Source organism: Heloderma suspectum, chromosome 14 (genome assembly GCF_057233095.1).
Source record: "Heloderma suspectum isolate Gila_16-S chromosome 14, 16-S_ref, whole genome shotgun sequence".
In the NCBI taxonomy this organism is placed as follows: Eukaryota; Metazoa; Chordata; class Lepidosauria; order Squamata; family Helodermatidae; genus Heloderma; species Heloderma suspectum.
The window spans coordinates 20,226,827-20,249,722 of NC_139471.1; the positions used below are offsets into that span (position 1 = coordinate 20,226,827).

Here is a 22,896-nt window from a genome sequence, read left to right on the forward strand (position 1 = left end):
CCCTGTGCAACGTGTAAGAGCAGGAGGGCCAGCACAGGAGCCTGAGCTCCTTGAAATGGAAGTCAGGATGTGACAAGCATGTCCACATTTTCAGTTGTGAAGTGCTGGAGGATATGCAACCTACGTCATATACAAAAAATACAATGAAATGCCACTGCTCCTGTGCAATACACGGTCCCATTCTTGTTGGAAGGGAAAGCAAGGAAGGGCATAAATAAACCAGGATTTGGTGGGAAAGAGGAGGCCTGGTTTTAATTTCTGGCTTTGCCTGAGGCAGTCAAGGGAAGATGTTGTTTTCTACATGTGCATGTCGGGAGAGATGGCGATTTCCCCACACTCCGGGCATCTCTATGCCAGCCTAAAATCCTGCATTTAAAGCGGGGCTTTCTGCTTCCATTTTAAATGCAGGATCACAACTCCCTTTTTCACGTGCTCCCCCCCCCCGCCTTCTCCCCCTTATCTGAGTCTTCCATTATCTTTCATTGATCTCACTCCTCTCCTTGCCACTTTTCCTCTTTTCACGGAGGGAACTCAAGTGGAACACAACGGGGTAATCTGATAGCTCATCATCTGCGATCTATTTAAAAACGGAACAAAGGGCATTTAGTGCAGGAGTCTCCTTGGAGGATCACAGCGGCGTGTAAAGAGCCCGCAAACTTCCATGAAGGAGCAATCCCAATCTCAGGATAAAAGCTCCATGTGAAGAAAGCCTCGATCATCTGTTCCCATTTTCCAGGGATGTTGTCTGTTTTCTTGATCCTGTCCCTGAGCAATTGCTTTCCCCCTATTTTGCCCTTTGTGGGGGATTTGTGGGTGCCTTTTAAATGTTTTATTTAGTGTAAAGCACACTAAATAAAAGCATAGGAGTGGGCAGACATTAGGCTTGCTGGATCTACATTTTTTTTTTACTAGAACCTGTCAGGATCTAGGGCTCCAGTCCCCCCTACTCAGTGGAAGAGGCCTCCGAAATAGACAGTTTCTCAGAGGAGGAAAAGGACTGGGCTTTGAAAGTGTGTCGCCGCTTTTAAAGGCTTGTAGAGGAAGCAAGATCCCTTTAAGGGAGAAGGCCTCATTTGGTAGGGGTGGGGTAGGGTGGAACTAATGGTCTAAAGGTATCCAAAACCCTACTTAAAGTTCATTCAGAGTCTACTAGCTGTTAGAGCAACAAACAAGTTGAGCTTGTCTGTCTTCTAACCCCACTGGAACTCTCTGTGGTGCTGTCCTCATCTTGTTCTACCTACCCCAAGACCCAGTCTTAGACTTGTCTGACCACACTTCTGGAACCTCCCCTCTGCCAGTTTCCTAGTGAGGCACCAACTCTTTCGTCAGCTTGAGTCTGCTGCCTGAGACAGAACAGAACTCCAAAGTCCACCAACTGGAGCCAGGTGCAAAACACTAGCTCAGGTGGGTGGCTATAAACTAAGAATTAAGGAAGAGGATGTTATTTAACCCTCATTAATGAAATAAAATGGATCAAGCCTGCCCAAATTCAAGGTTAACATCTGAGGCCCTGCTCTAATTAATAATAAATAGTAATACTTTACAATAATATAAATATAAATCAATGGTAACTACTCCTGATGGCTACATATTACCTTGCGTTCCTAAACCTTAACCAAAAGTTCACACAAAGGCAAAGAGTCACACAAAGGCAAGGGAAAATGAAGCCAACCCTGCTGGTTTCCCAAATAATTTTTAAAAACAAAACTTAATTCTGTTTACAAAGTGAGGCAGGTACAGGGAAAGGACGTATATTGCTAGTCGCATTGCAAAATATATCTGACAATCGCCTTAGATGCTGGTGTAACCCTACTGCACACAGTAAATTGAAATACAAACCTTATCCCAGGGGAAGGGGGTGTGCGGGGGGAGAGAGTGCATTTTTCCCAGGTATAAAGAGCTGTATTGGGAGTGTTTGGAATCTGCAATAGCTCTGCAAATGAACCCCGGCCTTGAGGAATGACATGTGGGACACCTACAAATAAGAGACGTTTGTTGGACAAGAAACGGGATGTGTGCAAACCCCTCAAGAGCTGCTTCAAGTGTAATTTTCCCCTACATGCAATTATTCTTCCTGCTGTCGGCCAGCTTGCCCTCACTCATAGCGGAGCCAGGATGGAGGTGCAGCATGCATTAAAAAGGCCGAGCAATGCCCATACACCACCCTTTGAGCCGGATGATGCCCCAACAGCTCTGCGTTTTAACCCCACTTCCAGTTGATGGTGGAAAAGCAACACTCCAGCAGCCCTAAAGGGGCCCTATTGCAAAGCAATGTATGCCCCAGCACCAGGGGATGCAGCCTCCCAAGAACTGAAGAATCACAGGCACTGTTCCAAGAAACCTCACCCAAAGGTTGGCAAAGCAGCGAGTGCTTTGCCCACGGTTATATCCTTTTCCCCACACCGAAGTCTTACTTCCAGCATTAATTCTAGTTGCTTTGAGACTGGAGTCTGTAAGGGAGCCAGTAACAAGGCGATGGCTAAATAATAGACTTTGGTATGTAGCCAGATTGATCAGGGAACGTGCAAATGGTTAAGGAGCAATCGTTTTTATGAACAAAGGGGTATTGCTGTTCTGCGACATTTGAAATAGCTCCTTATAACCGGAGTAAATAGAGTTGTCTTGTGAATACACTTCTAGCAATGTCTAAAAACTAGGCTATGTTTGACTAAGACCTGAGAAAACTGGGCCTTAGCCAAATGCCAGATGGATGGATGGATGGATGGATGGATGGATGGATGGATGCTGCGAGTTTTAGTCCAACACATCTGGAGGTGGCCTGCTCTGGCCATCCCTGCTATGAAAGTCAGCTCCCCACCTTATCAGAAACAGTCCTGTGGTTCAAGGGCCAAGGAAGATCAAACTAGCCAGGCAGCTGTCCAGCAGAGAGCACAGGTGAGAAGGGTATTGCTTCAGCAAGGAGTAGATGCCAACTAAACAGCTTTATAGGGAATGCTGCTGCCCCATCCCTTCCTGGGTTGGCAGCACGCCCCAGTCCAGAGCATGCTTCCTCAAGTAGGGCCATGCTGCCAGACAAACACCGCATCTCCAGCTCTGAGCTTCCGCCACCTTTGCTCCTGAGGTTCTGGGGGCGCTCTTGGGGGGCCTGGATCTGGGGGATGGGGCCAGTTGAGGTGCTGAGGTTCCTTCCATTCCACAGCCTCCTTGAGAGGGGCATTGCTCCTGGTGGTGGTCTCAGAAGGGTTACCAGCATCCTTCAACTTCCCCTGCCCCCAGTGGAGGCTGCTAGCTCCGATTTCAGTGGGGTTATGAATCCATTCCAGGCTTCAGTCAGAACTCCAAAGAGCTGTCCAAGGTACTGAACCTATCTTGCAGCTAGGGCTCAGCACCTTGGATAGCTTCTTTAGCAGTCTGGCTGGTTCTGACTGAAACCCAGAATGGATGCACAGCCTCACCGAAATCAGAGCCAGCACCCTCCACTGCCTGACCCCACAACTGGTGACAGGATCCTCCTCCTCTAAAACTGTCTCTAGGGGAAAGCCGTACGATTGCTTCTCACTCACATCAGTTCCACAAGCTGCCATGAAAAAGCCCCTTTGCCCAGGTTCCCACCAACCGCCCTTGAGCTGGTGGGTGGGAGACACAGAAGGATCTCTGTAGATAACGGCAGCAGAGGGGTAGCCCCAAATGGGAGGAGGTAGTATTTATTTTATTTTATTTTATTTATTTCATTTCTATACCGCCCAATAGCCGAAGCTCTCTGGGCGGTTCACAAAAATTAAAACCAAACGGCACACAATAAAACAATTTAAAATATATAGAATGTTAAAACCACAATATAACAATACAACCACAATAAAACCTAGCAGCAGTGCAGGAATTTAAAATACAGATTTAAAACAGCAAGCTCAAGTACTTAAGGCAGCAGCGGTTCCCAGCATTGGGTCCCCAGCTGTCGTTGGTCCGCAGCCCTCATCATCTTTGACCCTTGACCAAGCTGGCTGGGGGATGATGGGAGCTGCAGTCCAACAACTTTCGGGATCCAAAGGTTGGGAGCACCCGCCAACCACTGGGGCTTTAAAGCTGGTAACCAGTGTGCTGAGTCATACCCAGAAACACACTGGTGACCAGTGAACTTGGCTCAATGGCGGAGCCACACGCACCCTAAGACGGCCTTTGCCCGTGTGAATGCAACTGGGATGAAATCTGCGAGGCTCGCTCCATCCAGCATCCATTGGGAGGGTCTGTGGCTCCATGGCAGAGCCCCGGCTTTGCATGCAGAAGGTACCAGGTTCGATCCCTGGCAAGCAGGGCTGGAAAAGCTCCTGCCTGAAACCCTGGAGAGCTGCTGCTGCCGCCAGTCAGTTTCGACGCTACTGGGCTAGATGGACCCAGGGTCTGACTCAGGATAAGGCAGCTTCCCATGTTCCTAGCTTATGCAGCTCTTTATTCAGAACCATGAGAACTAGGGTCTTATCTTATTTTTAGGTGAAGGACAGTAGCTCAGTGGTAAAGCAAACATACGTTGCAAGCAGAAGGTCCCAGGTTCGATCTCCAGGTAGGGCTGGAGAAGCTCCTGACCAAACCCATGGAGAGCCACTGCCCGCCAGTGTTGGCAATACTGGACTAGATGGGACAATGGCCTGCCTCTGTATAAGGCAGCTTCTTCTCTTCTTCATTGGAAATGCACCCCTGTTGGTATTCCCCACTGCTCCCCACACCCACCTTGCCAAACCATTAGCAAAGTTGCCTGTGTGTTTTGATTCCTTGTCTCCACCAATTAATGATGCTCTTTCGATTTGGTTTTTCTAGGCACCAGGATGGACTAGAATCCTGCAGCGAGTATGTTAAGGTAGGAAGCCAACTATACTTCTTTCTCTCGGGCAAGCTGTGGATTATATGGGGGAGTGGGTCTTAGACAAACTAGAACCCCCAGTGAAGAGCGTCGTTGGTGTCACCCCACTTTGTTTGTTCAACATTGGCACCTTATTTTTTATTGCATTGGTAGGCCATTTCACAACTTTCTTGAGCAATTTGCAGGCATGATTTTTACTCTCATCTGATCTTGGAAGCTAAGCAGGGTCAGCCCTGGTTAGTACTTGGATGGGAGACCACCTGGGAATCGGGCTTCCTGCTATGAGCAGGGAGTTGGATTGATGGTCTTGGAGGCCCCTTCCTGCCCTATGATTCTATGATTTGCACACATGTATTTATTCATTCATTCGTTCGTTCATTCATTCATTCATTTACAATATTTATATACTGCTCCATCAAAGATTTCGAAGCGGTGAACAACAGATAAAAGAATAAAACACAGATCTAATCACAACCACACACATGCACAGTATTTCTAGACTGATGTGCATTGCAGTAATAACAATAATGATAAAATTAATAATACTCAGTTTTCTTGAGTGCCATGTAGCCATAATCCTTATGTAGCCAGGGAACACCTGGGGAACACAGGAAGAATAGCCCAGGGGGCTACTGCTGCTGTGCCCCAGCATCTGCCACCTGAGACAGTTGCCTCACTCTGCCTAACGGTAGGGCTGATCCTGGCTCAGCCCAGCAATTTGTGATCTGTACCAGGACCAAGCTCATAAGTCCTTTCACACAAAATTTGGCTCCTGGTTTTCCCTCCCAAGGGTTCTTTCACAGCCACCTACTTTAGGTGAGAGAAAATAACTTTCTAATTGGTGCTGTTGTTAGACAGGAGTCAGAAACCCTGGTCGATGTACTGCAAATCAGCCAGAGATCTACCGGTAGATCCTAATCTACTTTATGCCCACCCCTAGGAAGTGGCTGTGAGGGTGTGTGCCTAGCTGAGTTTGGGTGTGGGTGTCAACCGTGGTGAGAATGTACTTTATCTTCTAGCTGTCATATGGCAATGGGTGCAGAGAGAGAGAGAGAGGTCTCTTCAAACCCAACACAAAGTCACTGCTTATCCCCCAGCAAACTATTAACATTCCTGAGGATTCATTAGAGACCCACAGTGGTGCCAGCAAAAATATTTATCGTCCTGTTTGCCTGTACTGGGGAAGTTTACTGCAGGTCAGTTACTGCTGAGCACCGGCTCTTGCGCCAGAGAAGGATGCTGTGTCCTGAAAAGACTTCTAAATCCGAGCAGAGGCATGTAGCGGTTCAAAAGTGTGACTCCAAAACAGCCTTCCTCAACCCACTGCCCTTCAGGTGTGCTGGCCTACAATCCCCATCATTCCCAGCTGGCCATACTGGCTGGAGGATGATGGGAGTTGTAGTTGAATGCATCTGGAGGACAGCAGTTGACGAAGGCTGGATCAATTAAAAATGCTTGCCTGTCCCTCCCTGCAGAAAGCTGGACATTTTAAAGAAATAGATCCGATTTTTAAAATATTTGAGTTGTTTTAAATATAAGTAGGCGGCAAGTGCCATCTTTAAAAGAGGCACTCCTTCTGTGTGAGTTAACAAGCAGATTGAGTTTTCTAAGACAAGCCCTGCTGTGACCCACAAAGGAAGGATCATCCACTCCCTTTCCAGCGTGTTGCTTATGTAGCCCAAAGAGTCACCATATGTCAGGGATGCTCGAGGTGCAAGACTCCTGCACTGAGCAACGGGGTGGAGTCCAGCATCCAATTCTGAAAGTCTTTGATTCTATGGATAGGTGAGACCGAGAGACTATAATCCAGGGAGTTCAGTGGCTGAACCAGGATTTGAACACAGGTCTCCCCATTTCTAACAAACACCAATAAACTGGTTCTGTCCTTAACCACTTACAATCACCAAAACAGAATAGGCTGAAGGAAAATTTTATATATATATATATATACACACACACACACACACACACACACACACACACAAATGTAACAAAACCTTAATATGAATATGAATATTTCACCCAAAATTAAAATGAACGATTGGGAGTCAAAAATGCCCATCAGTACTTCATACATATAGGCTGTACAGAGTCACAATACTGATTTCAAAATCAAGGCTGTACAATACCCATATCAGTGGAGGCTGGTGACTCCGATATCAGTGGGACAGTGAATCCGCTCCGGGTTTCAGTCAGAACTCTAAAGGAGCTATCCAAGCTGCAAACCAGTCAAAACTCTAAAGGAGCTATCCAAGCTGCAAAGCACCTTGGACAGCTCCTTTAGAGTTCTGACTGGTTCTGACTGAAACCCGGAGCAGATTCACCACCCCACTGACATCGGAGCCACCAGCCTCCACTGACCAATGTCCCAAACACGTTTCGACCAATCTGATCCTCTTCAGTGGGACAAAATATAAACAGGCATTACAGGCCTTGCTGAAACAAGATTAATGTGAGGTTTGGATTCCTATATGGAACCAGTAATTGTTATAAATATCATGTCTGAAATTCACTTCAGACGACTGGTAGCAGCATGCAAGAAAAACGGGGAGAGAACATTCCCTCCTTCGTTCTGAAACACAGAAAGACATGAAACAACCTTGTGCTAATTTACAGTAATCTCCCAGATATATCTAACATAGGACCAAGCCTTTTCTAACTACAACACTATGCCACACCAGGTGGTTATACCTCTAGTTCCACACGCACCAGGTTTTTGCGGGGCCTTGGGCAAGACACCTTCCGTGGGCCCCTTTCCTCAGTGAATCTCCCGTTCTAAACGCTGTTGCCACCCGCCGCCCTTGCTCCTCGTCCTCTTTCTCCTCCTTGCTACCGCTGGCTTACTCCACCTACAGAGAGCCAGGGAGCAAGTATGAGAGATTGCCGTCCACCGACACAATGCGTTTATAGAGCATGGTATGCAACAGAGACAGGACTGTGCCTGCAAAGAGCTTACAATATAAATTGGAGGGAGGGGAGGTTGGGAGAAAAGGGGAGGAAATGCAGTTGCACATACTTAAGCTTGATAAAGCTGAAGAGGTTGCAGAGAAAAGATCTGTTTTGGGGAGGTGCCCGAAGGAAGAAAAAGAGATGGACCCCAAAAATCATGTGGGTACTCAGCTTGAGTCCATGTTCCACCTGACTCATTGATTTGTTCTTCCTTGCACACTTATGCACATACACACATCTAGATCTTCCGTACTGAGTATCAAGTGTGCATCTTTCTGCTAAAATCAGTTCTGTGGATGAGCCCTTCGTATTCTGTCATATCCTTCCTTCCTTCCTTCCTTCCTCTTTCTTTCTTTCTTTCTTTCTTTCTTTCTTTCTTTCTTTCTTTCCGTGTCTGTCTATCTGTCTGTCTGTCTCTCTCTGCTCTTCTCCCTCTCCCTTTGTCCTTTCCTTTCCTTTGTTCTAAAACCCCAGATTCCCAAGCATGACAGAGGCAGCACACACTGCTTCCCATTCTCATCATGTTAAAGAACAGACTGGTTGGTGGATCCCAGGAGGTGGGGCTGGGGGCTGGAATTAGGAAGAGAGCGAGTGATGAAAGCTGACATTTCTGAGCACCATACACATGGCAGAAATCTGATTCCGTGCCAGAAAACCTAGGAGCCTGAGCAAAAACAGACCCTGCCTTTGACAGACAAGCAGGTTAATGAAAGAGAGAGAAAAGAGACCTTTCTCAGATGCGCCTGTCATTTTCTAACATCGGAATGCTCCTTCTCCTGGGAGGAGCTGCGTCCTCAGCTCTCCAAGAGTTCTGTATCTTTCCAGGGAAGCAACACCTCACCAACTACTTACTACTACTAACTACTTACTAACTACTTACTACTACCAACTACTTACTAGAAAGAAAAGATGCATTTCAACAAGACGACTCACAATCAAAATTCTTTCAGCCCAGAATCTCCCTTCTATCAGCCACCATCTGTTCTATTTCTCTGTCCTGTTAATGGTTGAAAGAAGAGTTTGTGGCTCTCTGCTTTCAGCAATAAAGAACTGGGGATGCTCACGGAAGCCAGAGTCCCACTTCTGCCAGGTGCTGGGCCCAGGGAAGTAAATGGATCTGGCAAATGGGGCCAGACAGATACGGCCATGGATACAGAAATATGGGCCCACTGGCTGATTGCGCAGAACATCAACCCATTTCACAGAGCCGAAAGCCACATATAACATCATGGCCAAGTCACACCAGTGCATCACGTGGGAGTCAGAGGTGGGATTGGGACATCATGCAGTAGCAGTTGCAACCTGTTGGGTTTACTTATTTGAGGAACTCATATCCCGTTTCCCCCCCACCCCCAAAACGGGTCTGCAAAATGGCTCAAGCAAGTTAAAAACCATATCAACAACATCAGTGCAACAAAAATGAACAAAGAAGCAGGAAAAGCCAACAGAAACTCCACTAGTAAAATGGAAACACACACACACCACCTTAAGGCCCAAACACCTTCTGAAATAAAACTAGATTTTTGTTGTTGTTCAGTCGTGTCCGACTCTTCGTGACCCCATGGACCATAGCACGCCAGGCCTTCCTATCCTGCGCACTCTCCCAGAGTGTGCTCAGATTCATATTCATTGCATCGGTGATGCTATCTAGCCATCTCATCCTCTGCCGTCCCCTTCTCCTTTTGCCTTCAGTCTTTCCCAGCATCAGGGTCTTTTCCAGGGAGTTTTCTCTTTGCATTAGGTGGCCAAAATATTGGAGCTTCAGCTTCAGTATCTGTCCTTCCAATGAGCACTCAGGGTTGATTTCCTTTAGGATGGACTGATTTGACCTCCTTGCAGTGCAGGGGACTCGTAAGAGTCTTCTCCAGCACCACAGTTCGAAAGCATTGATTCTTCGGCGCTCAGCCTTCCTTAGAGTCCAGCTCTCACAGCCATACGTTGCTACTGGGAAAACCATAGCTTTGATTAGACGGACCTTTGTTGGCAAGGTGATGTCTCTGCTTCTTACTATGCTGTCTAGGTGTGCCATAGCTTTCCTCCCAAGGAGCAAGCGTCTTTTAATTTCATGGCTACAGTCACCGTCTGCGGTGATCTTGGAGCCCAAGAAAGTAAAATCTGTCACTGCTTCCATTTCTTCCCCTTCTATATGCCAGGAAGTGATAGGGCCAGATGCCATGATCTTCGTTTTTTTAATGTTGAGTTTCAAACCAGCTTTTGCACTCTCCTCTTTCACCCTCAACAAGAGGCTCTTTAGATCCTCTTCACTTTCTGCCATTAGGGTGGTATCGTCTGCATATCGGAGGTTGTTGATAATTCTCCCAGCAATCTTAATTCCGACCTGTGATTCATCCAACCCGGCATTTCTCATGATGTACTCTGCATATAAGTTAAATAAGCAGGGTGACAATATGCAGCCTTGTCGTACTCCTTTCCCAATTTTGAACCACTCGGTTGTTCCATGTCCGGTTCTTACTGTTGCTTCTTGACCCTCGTACAGGTTTCTCAGGAGACAGGTAAGGTGGTCTGGTACTCCCATCACTTTAAGAATTTGCCACAGTTTGTTGTGATCCACACAGTCAAAGGCTTTAACGTAGTCAATGAAGCAGAAATAGACGTTTTTCTGGAATTCTCTTGCTTTCTCCATGATCCAGCGAATGCTGGCGATTTGATCTCTCGTTCCTCTGCCTCTTCGAAACCCAGCTTGTACATCTGGTAGTTCTCGGTTCGCATACTGCTGAAGCCTAGCTTGTAGGATTTTGAGCATCACCTTGCTGGCATGTGAAATGAGCGCAATTGTGCGGTAGTTTGAACACTCTTTGGCGTTGCCCTTCTTTGGAATTGGAATGTAAACTGACCTTTTCCAGTCTTGCGGCCATTGCTGAGTGTTCCAAATTTGTTGGCATATTGAATGCAGCACTTTAACAGCATCATTTTTTAGGATTTTAAATAGCTCAGCTGGAATACTGTCATCTCCGCTAGCTTTGTTGTTACTAATGCTTCCTAAGGCCCACTTGACTTCACTCTCGAGGATGTCCGGCTCAAGTTCAGTGACCGCACTATCATGGCTATCAAGGACATTACTATCATGGCTATCAAGGACATTAAGATCTTTCCTGTATAGTTCTTCTGTGTATTCTTGCCACCTCTTCTTAATCTCATCTGCTTCTGTGAGGTCCCTGCCTTCTTTGTCCTTTATCATGCCCGTCTTTGCACAAAACGTTCCCTTGAGATCTCCAATTTTCTTGAAGAGATCTCTAGTCTTTCCCATTCTGTTGTTTTCCTCGATTTCCTTGCATTGTTCATTTAAGAAGGCCTTCTTGTCTCTCCTTGCTATTCTCTGGAACTCTGCATTCAGTTGGATATATCTTCCCCTTTCTCCCTTGCTTTTTGCTTCCCTTCTTTCCTCAGCTACTTGTAAAGCCTCATCAGACAGCCACTTGGCTTTCTTGCATTTCTTTTTTTTGGGATGGATTTCGTTGCTGCCTCCTGAACAATGTTACGGACCTCCGTCCATAGTTCCTCAGGCACTCTGTCTATCAGGTCTAATCCCTGAAATCTATTCCTCACCCCCACTGTATATTCATAAGGGATATGATTGAGGTCATACCTGAATGGTTTAGTGGTTTTCCCTACGTTCTTCAATTTCAGCCGAAATTTTGCAAGAAGCAGCTCATGATCTGAGCCACAGTCAGCTCCAGGTCTTGTTTTTACTGACTTTATGGAGCTTCTCCATCTTTGGCTGCAAAGGACATAATCAATCTGATTTCGATATTGACCATCTGGTGATGTCCGTGTGTAGAGTTGTCTCTTGTGCTGTTGGAAAAGAGTGTTTGCTATGATCAGCGTGTTCTCTTGGCAAAACTCTATTAGCTTTTGTCCTGCTTCATTTTGTACACCAAGGCCATGCCTGCCTGTTATCCCGATGATTTCTTGACTTCCTACTTTAGCATTCCAGTCCCCTATGATGAACAGGACATCTTTTTTTGGTGTTAGTTCTAGAAGGTGTTGTAGGTCTTCATAGAACCGATCAACCTCAGCTTCTTCGGCCTCAGTGGTTGGGGCATAGACTTGAATTACTGTGATGTTGAATGGTTTGCCTTGGATTCGTACTGAGATCATTCTATCGTTTTTAAGATTGTACCCCAGTACTGCTTTCCCCACCCTTTTGTTGACTATGAGTGCTACTCCATTTCTTCTAAGGGATTCTTGGCCACAATAGTAGATATGATGGTCACCTGAATTAAATTCGCCCATTCCTGTCCATTTTAGTTCGCTGATTCCCAAGATGTTGATGTTCAATCTTACCATCTCATGTTTGACCACCTCCAGCTTACCTTGATTCATTGATCTGACATTCCTGGTTCCTAAACAATATTGTTCTTTACAGCATCGGATTTTCTTTTCACCACCAGACACATCCACAGCTGAGTGTCCTTTCGGCTTTGGCCCAGCCGCTTCACTCTTTCTGGCGCTACTTGGAAATACTCTCTGCTCTTCCCCAGTAGTATATTGGGTAAACTAGATTTACCCACTGCCTAAAAGCTAATAAGGAAAGGGAAAGACAAGCCTCCCTAAACAATGAATTCCACAGCCTCACTGCCATCACAGAGAAGGCCCTGTGTTGCTGTAGGAGAGTGCATGGATCATGAACCAGCTGTACAGGACTCGGCAAATGTGCCCATTTATCTCTGAGATGGCCCTTCAGTTCAAGCTTTTAGAGCTGGGTTCTCAATGTGGTGCTGTGTCGGCACCTTCGTGCTCATGGACAGCTCCCTCGGTGCCCTCTGGGCTCTCAGCCCCTCCTGGGTTTTTAAAAAAATATTTGATTTTTATTTGTTTTGAACTGGAAGGATGGCATAGTGCAAAGTGAAGAGCTGGCTGCTAACACCATCTTTTATTTCCAAGATTGCCTCTGAGCCCCAGAGACGTTCTTAGAGGGCAATCCTATGCATTTTTGGAGAAAAGAAAGTCCTACAACTCCCAGCATTCCCCATGGCTGGCTGAGAAATGCTGGGAACTGCAGGACTTTTTTCTTGATGGGGAATGCTGGGAGTTGTAGGGCTTTTTTTCTGTCTAAACATGTATAGGATTGCACCCTTAGAAAATAAAAATAGCAGGTGGATGGAGCCCAGGCCTTTCTTTGAAGCATGCCCAGCCACCCAAAAAGACCCTCCAAATGTGGTAAGCTGGGGGTGATAAGGAATATTATAGGGGGGACTAGAAGGGGGTTGCAGGGAGTGAGGGGTATTTTGCCCGTGTTGAGTGCGGTTCTCTGCACCTCACCCATTTGCCTTTTGTGAAATGTGTGTTTTGTGGTGCTTTGTGGGGGCAGATGTGATTTGGCATTTCGAAGTCCACCCCCACCTCTGCCTTATACTCAGTTTCTTGGTCACATTACCTGACACTGAGCCTCCTCAGTTTGCCTTCTGTGAAATGGGTGTTGGAGCAGAAAACTGCAGGTTCAAAAGTGCCCTTTTGCATTTTGGAGCTCAGCCCCCACATCTGCCTTGGTCTTAGGTTCTTGGGCAAGTTACTTTTCTTTTAGCTGCACCACTTTGCCTTCTGGGAAGTGGGTGTTTGGGGACTGGCCGCACACACCATGGCCACCTTTTTGTGAACGAGCAAGCCACCCATGGCAGCCATTTTGTGAGTGTGCCCATGACACGGAAGATTCCAAATGTGCCCACCAGCCCACAAAGTTTGGTGACCCCTCTCTTAGAGCATTCTTGGTTATAAGATGGGATTTCTAACTAGACTGCAACCTTTCCCTAACCGGGTACCTCCCAGATGTGTTGGATTACAACTCCCATGAAAACAGAAGGAGGTGAACACCCAAAGTAGATCACAAAGAAGTGATACAGGTTCTCAGGATGCAAAAATACATATATTATAGGAAGCCCGTTTCTCTTCTTTGGAATTACAACTCCCATAATCCCCAGACAGCATGGGGGAAGGCTCAACTAGAGGATCAAAAGAGCTGTATGGAGACTTTACCATTCCAACTCAAGTTTCCTCCAAGTCTTCTTTATTCATTTTGCCCATGCATTGCGCAAAGTCGCCTTATTTCTTTCGCCTGTCTGGGAAGGAACTGCTCCAACGGAAGACGTTTTCCAGAGCAACAAGGGAGACACGTGCAGCCAAAGTTACGTTCAGTCTAATCAAAGTATTTGCCGGTAGTGATAACGAGTTACTACACGATGGGCCAAGCATCTCGCTGGCATGACTGCAGTGGCTCCTGGAATGGACCACCAGAGAGGAACCAAGACCCAGCTGCATCGCTCGGAATGATGGTTCACCCTGGGCCCGTCGGCAGGTGGCCATCTAACGTGAGGCTAATCCTGGTCTCGTTTTCCAATTGTCTCCAAACAGGGCTCATATTTTTTCTTCCGTGCTCATTAAATGGGGGCCTGATTACTTTTGTCAGATCATCTGGAGAAGCAGTATTTTCTTAAGCCCCCCTAAAGGAACGGGACTTGGCAGCGGGAGAGTGCAGCGGTTATCGTGGCTGTTGCCAGAAGCACCGTTCGCAGCCTGCCTAACCTTGGTATCTGCTTTCCAAACCTCCTTATGAAAATTAATGCTCTTCCTTTCCTTTAAAAATAAAATAAATTTTGTCATCCAAGAGAAATAAAGACATAAGAGCCCTTCTGGATACAGCAAAAGATTGATCTAATCTAACTTCAGCATCCAGTTACCCCCAGAGTGGCCAACCAGAAGTCCATAGACAAGGGCACGGAGGCAGCACCCCACTCATCAGAACCTAAGAAGAGCCCTGCTGGATCAGACCAAGGGTCCAGTCCAGCATTCTTTTCACACAGTGGCCAACCAGCCACCTGCAGGAAACCCACAAGCAGGACAGGAGTGCAACAGCATCCTCCTGCCCATGTTCCCCAGCAGCTGGTGCACATAGGCACACTGCCTCTGATACTGGAGGCAGCACATAACCATCAGGACTAGTAGCCCCTCATAGCTTTATCCTCTTTGAATTTGTCTAACCCCCTTTGAAAGCCATCCATTCTGTTGTTGCTCCCCAGCAAGAGGCACTCCAAGGCATACTGCTCCTGAACATGGACGTTCCACTGAACTACCAGGGCTGCTAACCATATCCTCCAAGAATTTGTCTAATCCCCGCTTCCTTCTTAAAAAAAGAAAAAGAAAAAAAGCAAGAACAGATCTAAGCTAGGGGCTATTACTGCATCTTACGGCTAATTATCCTTTATTCTGGATAGCTCAGAGCCAACTTTTCAAGACCACTCTTCCCAGTTAACTTAGTCTGGCCTTTGCCATCCAGGCACTCTCCAGCTGTGTTGGGCTACAACTTCTATCATCCCCAGCCTTCATAGCCATTTGGCAGGGGTGATAGGAGCTCTAGTCTAACACAACTGGAGGACGACTGCTCCAGAAGACCAGCTCTTATCTCTTCATTTCATTCTCTTGGCCGGATGTGAAAATCAGCTGGCACCTTTCCCTGAACCATTGGATTTTAAGCCTTGTTCTTTATCTATTTTATTTGTACCCCACCTTTCTACCAAAAAATGACACTCAAGGTGGCTTACAGAACCAATTAAAATGGCTTAAAACAATACATTAAAATGCAATAAAAACATAAACATTACAGAATGCCTTGATGAGATGGTACACTTGAGTGGCAGCAGGGCTGTACCACTTCTGACAGCAGGTACAGTCTCATCTGGTTGAACACGCCTCCATACAAAATAGAATCCCCTCCAGACAGAAGACTAGTTACCAGGGAAGGCAGTTCTAGCTTCCTCCCTGATATGCTCACTTTCTGTGCACAAGGAACTTTTCTTATATGGATGAGCCTTAAGTGGTGACAGCCCACACTCAAAAGCCTGAAGCAGTACAGCACAAACCTACACTGATCATCTCAGTGCAGGCCCAAGAAGCAACCCAAAGACAAGGTCATATTGCTTCAGCAACAGACAACTCCAGACTGAGGCTTAAATAGGGTTTCAGCTCAGCCTGGCCGGCTAGCTCCGCCTCTACTGGGAGGAGCCTCTTCCACTTAAAGGGGCCTTGCACACCCATGGAGGCATCTAGGACAGCATGAAGGAGACCTTGCCTCGGCTTGGGCTTCAAGCACAGTGGCATTGGATGCAGAGGCCAGGGAAGTGGTAGCAAGAGGGGGCTTGGGGGGGAAAGTAGCATTGGCACTGGTGGCACCTCTCTCTCCCACTGTGATACCGCCTCTGAGTCCACGGCTCTTTCCCTGAACGTAGGGGAGTCTGCCTCCAGGGTCATGTCACCATGGAGCCATCATTGCTACTAGACTTCTGTGAATTTGGGGTGGGGGTAATCTGTGGCATACTGGCCTGCTGTCCCTCACCCGAGTGGCAAAAGGACACCATCATCCCTTATGTGTGGTCTCTCCTGCAATTATAACCGGCTATCTTGAATTTCCTTCTGCCGTGCAGGTTGAGACGGCTTGCTTTCTGCATGCATAGGATATCTAGCTGGTTGAGACTGGAAGTCATTCTGTCCCTGATTGGGAAATGGTTTATTCGTATGTTTATTATTGTATGTATAATCCTGCCCAGTAAAGCGGTCATCTTACATTACAAAAGCAACCTTTCGAACTGCAGTGGAGAGTTAAAATTTGGGGGATCATGATTATATACAAGCCTCACCCCCATGACTGTGATGGGGTTGGGAGATCAGCTGGGGAATGCTCTGATCTTTGATCAGGGGTTGATTGGAGGTACGAACATTTCCCTGCCGAGGGAAGAAGCTGAGGGTCACATCCAGCTTCTAAGCCAGAGGTTTCCCATGCTTGCCTTACACCAACCAGGCTGAGAGCAATTGGGAATTCTGGGAAAAAGCTGTGCTGAAAATTCTGGCTCAGGAGGATACCGTGAGCTCCGATGAAGAACAACGACTTTCCTCTTTCCCAACCTTGGGACCCCAGGTGATGTTGGACTACAACTCCTACCAACCCAAGCATTGGCAATACTGGCTGGGGATGATAGGAGCTGTTGTCCAAGAACATCTGAGGACCCCATGGTAAGGGAAAGCCTGGCACAGATCTATTCAGCAGTTTAGGTCCAGGGAGTCCTGACCAGGCTAAGCTAGGGCACGGGTGGAGAATTTCTTCTCTCTCCATGATCCTTGTGGACTATGGGCTAAAGATGGGTCATATGGATACCTTGATATGCAATGCAGAGACAGCCATTTAAAATTAAAATGATCATCCTTTTACATCGGTGGTCTTCTCAACCTAAGGCAAGGATAGGCAATGTGACACCCACTGGCACCAATACACCCCCAGGACACCTGTCTTTGCACCAGCCAAGGTGCTGTACCCCTCCCACTTATTTTTTTAAATTAGCACCTTTTCTGACCAGGAGCTGGGATTGCTGTGAAATATGTTTCTGTTGGTGGTGAAAACTGTGGGTCCAAAGGAATTGTTTAGTGCACTGGGGCTCAGACCCCACCTCTGCCTTGGACTCAGTATTTGGGGCAGGTTACTTGTCCTTTGACACACCTTCCATGGCAGCCATTTTGTGATGGTGCCCAGGACAGTTTCAAAAATTGCGAAATGTGCCCACGGGCCAAAAAGGTTGCCTAAAGGGTGCAGAAAAGGGCAACTAAAATGATCAAAGGGGTGGAGCATCTGAAGGTTACAACAGCTGGGATGGTTTAGCTTGGGGAAAAGGAGCGTAAGGGGAGACATGATAGAGGTGTACAAAATTATGCCTGGTGTGGAGAATGTGGATAGGGAGGCATTTTTCTCCCTCTCTCAAAATACTAGAACCCATCGGGGTCGCCCCATGAAGCTGATTGGTGGGCGATTCAGGACAGGTAAAAGGACGGCCTTCTTCATACAGCGCAGAGTCAAACTATGGAATTTGCTACTACAAGGCACAGTGATGGCCACCAATCTGGATGGCTTTAAAAGGGGGTTAGACAAATTCCAGGAGGAGAAAGCTACTGATGGCTAGTAGGCTTGAGAGCTATGTGCTACCTCCCGTACCAGAGGCAGTGAGCCTCTGTACACCAGTTGCTGGGGAACATGGGCGGGAGGCTGCTGCTGCGCTCATGCCCTGCTTGTGGGTTCCTGGTCAACAGCTGGTTGGCCACTGCGTGAAGAGAATACTGGACTAGATGGACCCTTGGTCTGATCCAGCAGGGCTCTTCTGATGTTCTACAAGTGACCTAAGTTATGTTCTGTCCGTGATAACACCATCAGTTCTTTCTTTCTTTCTTTCTTTCTTTCTTTCTTTCTTTCTTTCTTTCTTTCTTTCTTTCTTTCTTTCTTTCTTGGAAGCAAGACCTCTGTGGAATTGTAGGATATAGACAGTCCAGGCTAACAGCACCCGACTAGATCTGTAAAGGATTTGGGGCGGCGGGTGCACTTTTTGCCTGAAACCCCTGCTATGCATGAGCTGCTTATCACGTGCATGTGGCTACAAAGACAACCTGTAGAATGCATGGGCCACTCCTGGTGAGATCTCAGAAGCTGGGGCAGAGGGGCTGTCTCAGGATGTGAAAGTTCCGTACCAAGCATCCTTGCCCCCGCCCCCCCCCCTGCGTGCATTATACAAAAGGAGCAACAATATGTCCCGATGCATAAAATGAATACAGATTGCAGAACTCGGGGTCAGTTGAGTTATTCTCAAGAGGTGGGGAAGGACACCGGCTTAGATGGGGATTGGACAAATTGGCAGTGAAACGAGGTCTATAGATGGCTATTGGCCAAGAGAGCTAAATAGAACCCCCATGTTCAAAGCCAGTCTACCTCAGAATATCTGTTGCTGGGGAGCAACAGTGAGGAAGTCTTAATTCCCAGAAACATCTGGTTGGCAGCTGTGGGACACAGGTTGCTAGACCAAATGGATTTTCATTCTGCTCCAGCAGGGCTTTTGTCCAGCAAAGAATTCAGATGGTCTGCGCTCTCTCTCGTTCTCTCTCGCGCGCCCTCTCTCCCCCCTTTCTTAAGCTCAGCCTACAGAACCCTGACTATAGTATACTCCGTTACCTACCATTGTCTTGGGTATTAATATTCCTTCCAAACCCCTTGGGGTCCTGGCTGGGTCCCTGGGGGACACCACATTGATCTCCCCATTACCAAGCATATTAAAAATGCATTGGAATTGGGCACCTTTAGTTCCCACCGGTGTCACTCCAAATAACAGTTTCTCCTTCAGCTGTGCTTGCAGTGTCCTTTCCTGGGGAATGCATGGGACTTGTTTGAATTGATTTCACAGGGGAAAGGAGTGCTATTCAAATATTAACTGTGGCAGGAAAATACTGTTGTGCATCAGGAGCTGCAGCAAAGTCCTTCCTTTTGAAAGTGTTTTTGTTGTTGTTCAGTCGTTAAGTCATATCCGACTCTAGCTGTCAGAGCCTTCCAGATATCTCATAGCCCGAGATTCCCTGTGGCCAGGGGTTTCGTGCGTACCTGGAGATGGGAGGACTGAAGGAAACTCTCACACCTGTGTGTGTTCACTACCATATCATCCCATCTAGCGGAAATGAAAAGATGCTGCTTTAAATGAAAAAACAAAAATGGATCAGATCTGGATCAAGCAACTATCATTCTGTCATGGACTGGGGCCCTGAGCCTTCATCCTCAGAGGGTTCCAGCCCCTTGTCCTCAGAATAAGAGGCTCCAGAGTTAATGGTTCAGGGAGAAGATGCAGCTTCAGAAAGACCCCAGAGGCTGGCTCCCCTCCACTCAGTGGAGGTGGCATTACTGTCCTCAGACTCTGAGGACTTGGGCCATGAGGAAACTAACATATCAACGCCACTGCCATGTCATTGCAGCCTGAGATTGCTCAAACACACCAGGCCCCATTAAGAAACTAAACCAGTCAGTGTGGAGGCAGGTCCAACCAGCCTAAATACAGCCAAACCCTTATTTAAAGCTCAGTCATGCTCTGCTCCTTGTTGGAGAAACATGCAGGCAACCCCGTCTGGCTTCCAGCCCGAACACATTTTGAAGCTTTCCGTGGTGCTGATCTACTCCTGTCTGGCTTCCTTGTGAAACCTGATCTATTCAGATCACTGTTCAAGACTGTACCATAGCAGAACTTTGCAACCCAGGCTACAGTGCAGGGCATCAACAGAACCCATAGCCTGCAATGGTAGACATTCTTGGTTCAGTAAGTTTGAAACTGGACCACCATCTGAAATGTCCTCTGCATCAGTGACTGTCTGTTGTAAAATTCAATGACTCTGCCCCTCAGTGGATCAGGAAGTGCATGCATGATGAAAGAGGGTGGTGTTCCAGACAGATTCCCATCCATCCTCCACATCCATTATCCCATAGATATAGATATAGATAGATATAGATACACACACACACACACACACACACACACACAAATATATATATACTCTGTTGTTTGTCTATCTTCCCTGTATATTTTAACTTAAGACTGACAGCATCCATAGTGGATCCAGAGCCTCTTGGTTACTTCGCTGTGCTGCTTTACACCTACATCCCCCTGCTCTCTCTATATATGCCTTCTTTCTGCCAAAAATGATACTCAGGGTAGCTATTGATAGAACAATTGAAACATAAAACAGATGAAAAATGCAATTAAAATGCATCAATAAATAGCAAGAACAACACCCAACAAGTTAAAAAAAACACACTTCAGCAGCAGTAGACCAACTTGTGTGCCAAAGGCCTGCCTGAATAAGAACACCTTTGCTTGCTGGCAGAATGACAACAGACAGACCCACAGACAGACTAGCCTTCCCTGGCAAGGAGTTCCAGAACCTGGGCATGGCTACCGTGTAGGTCCTCTCTGAAGCCCCAGCAAACATGCCTCTGATGGCGGTGAGACTAAGAAAAGGGCCTCCACTCCATTCTGTTGCTTCCTTCTCTAGCTTTGAGGAGTCCCCTTAACCTCCATCCCATCAGGAGCAACAAGCCCACTGTAGTGCCTTCGCTGTGCCACAGCACCCCCCCCCCTCTCCTGACATGAGGAGACAGGGCAGGTCTGGCTCCCCCCCCCCCCAAGCTTCTGAGCCCAACGCAGCGCCTCCCTCTCCAGAACGCGGCTACGAGCATCTTTGAGAGAAGCAATAGCATATGGCCACCTCAAATATGAAGCCATGCATGTCTAAGTACGCCCGGGCATTGCAGCAAAGCGGCGAACGGCTCATTAAGTTAGTTATGGTTCCTTTGGTTCCTTCAACCGTTGTACTTGGATCGCTGTGGCAATTCCGGAGCTAAGATTCAAGCACACCCATTTGGTCTTCTGAATTGGGCTGAATGAGAATTTGCATTTATCATCCGTTCATTCCCTAATTTTAGTTTATTTAAACAGCCTACCGCGAGCAGTTGCAATGGATACCACCATTTATTTATTTATTATATTCATTAAACACCTCATAAAATAAATTTCTTTAGGCGATGTACAGTTCAGTTTAAACGTAATAAAAATACCACAAAATCACAATGACATCCAACACAGCATAAAACCAAGGGTTGTATCCCATGTTAGTCCTACTTAAAGTAGACCTATTGAAATGAATGGGATTTAAGTTATGACTTAACTTCTATAACTTATTTAAGTCCAATTCATTTCAATAGGTCTACTCTAAGTAGGACTAACATTGGATGCAACCCCAAGAGACGTATACCAACACATAATAACAAAAGTGTGTCTGTCTATCTGTCTGTCAGCACCATAGCACCAAGTCCGTGAAACCTAGACACCTGAAACTTAGCATGCATACTAAGGGGGCCCTGGGGATGTGCCCCTCAGGGTTTTTTTTATTTAAAAAAAATGCATTAATTAATTTCAATTAATTTACCTGGGTCTGTGTGGTTGAAGCTTGCAGTAACATCTTCAGTCACTAGGAGCAGATGTTGCTACCAGCACATATATTTGCAGTCCATACAGTTTGAAACCAGGGGAGATTGCTAGGCTGAAGGATAGAGTTATAGGCCCGCCTTCTCCCCACTGCTGTGGGGCAGCCCCCTGAGAGGAATGGAGTGGGCAGATTCCTCCCTCAGGAGGCTTTTGGGGTACACCATGGAAGGGGTCATGCCTAGGGGTGCTAAGTGGCTTCACTCAGACAGGGTGGCCACAATGTGTCCAACCCTGAGAGCTGTGTAAGTTTGCTGGAAGGCTTCGCTGTATCAAACTAAGGGCTATTCCAACTTGTGTGAAACCAGGTACGTTTGATAAATATATATTTGAATACAAAAACAAAGACCACCAACACTTACAAGGGAAAACCACAACACAGGGACTAAAACAGGAGCTCTTAAATGCTGAAAATACTAAAATAATCAAAATGCCTGAGAAAATAGAAAAGTCTTCGCCTGGGTGTTGAAAAAAGAGCAATGTGGGGCAAGGTGAACTTCCCTAAGGGGAGCGTTTCAGAATTTGGGGGGGCCACCACCAAAAATACCTTTTCTCTTGCTGCCATTCTGCAAGCCCCAAATTGAGGGGAGTGCTTGGAGGAGGGCTTTCATAGATGCCCTTAAGGTACGGATAGGTCTATATGGGAGGAGGAGTTTGGTCATGTACAGACGTCCCAAGCCGTGTGGACCTTTATGGCTCAAAATCAATTTATTTATGATATTTTAAATTCACCCAATAACAAATGTTGTCTGCTTGGAGTGGAAAAGCGAAAAGAATAAAATACAAAACATGAAACAGCACAGGAAGAAAATATATAAAATAGTTTCAAACAACAATAAAATCTTTTTTAAAAAAAACCTAAGCTCTAAAATGCAGGGAGAAAAGAAAGGTCTTTGCCTGGTGCTGAAAAGATAACCGTTTTGGTGCCAGGTAAGCCTCCTTTGAATTGGGCCTGGAAGCAAATCGGAAGCCGGTGCAGGCAAGAAGGGACTGGCATAATATGGTCATAATGCCTGGTTGCAATTAGATTCTTGCAACCATATTTTGCACGCACTATCATTTCTGGGTTGTCTTCAAGGGCAGCCCCACATACGACGCATTACAGCAGTCAAGATGGGATGTTATTAATGGTGCTTTCCACATGCCATGTCAGAACGCCAGACACATGCACATTAGAAAAATTATTCTCAGTCGATGTCTGACCAAATCAGTGAGGCAGACTGAGACAGGCCCTCGGGCAGCAAATTTGATGTGCCGAAAGGGACAGCAAAGTTTCCCAGAAGGCCA

At 46.7% G+C, this 22,896-nt stretch overlaps 1 protein-coding gene across 1 annotated transcript in view; it reads left to right on the forward strand.

Moving 5' to 3' along the window:
• Window positions 1-22,896, forward strand: part of SH2D3C (SH2 domain containing 3C) — a 95,755-nt gene that overhangs the window by 36,320 nt on the left and 36,539 nt on the right. The window contains exon 3 of the mRNA XM_084821204.1: window positions 4,774-4,813. Within this exon, the coding sequence (XP_084677330.1) occupies window positions 4,774-4,813 (40 nt within the window). The remainder of the gene's footprint in view (window positions 1-4,773; window positions 4,814-22,896) is intronic.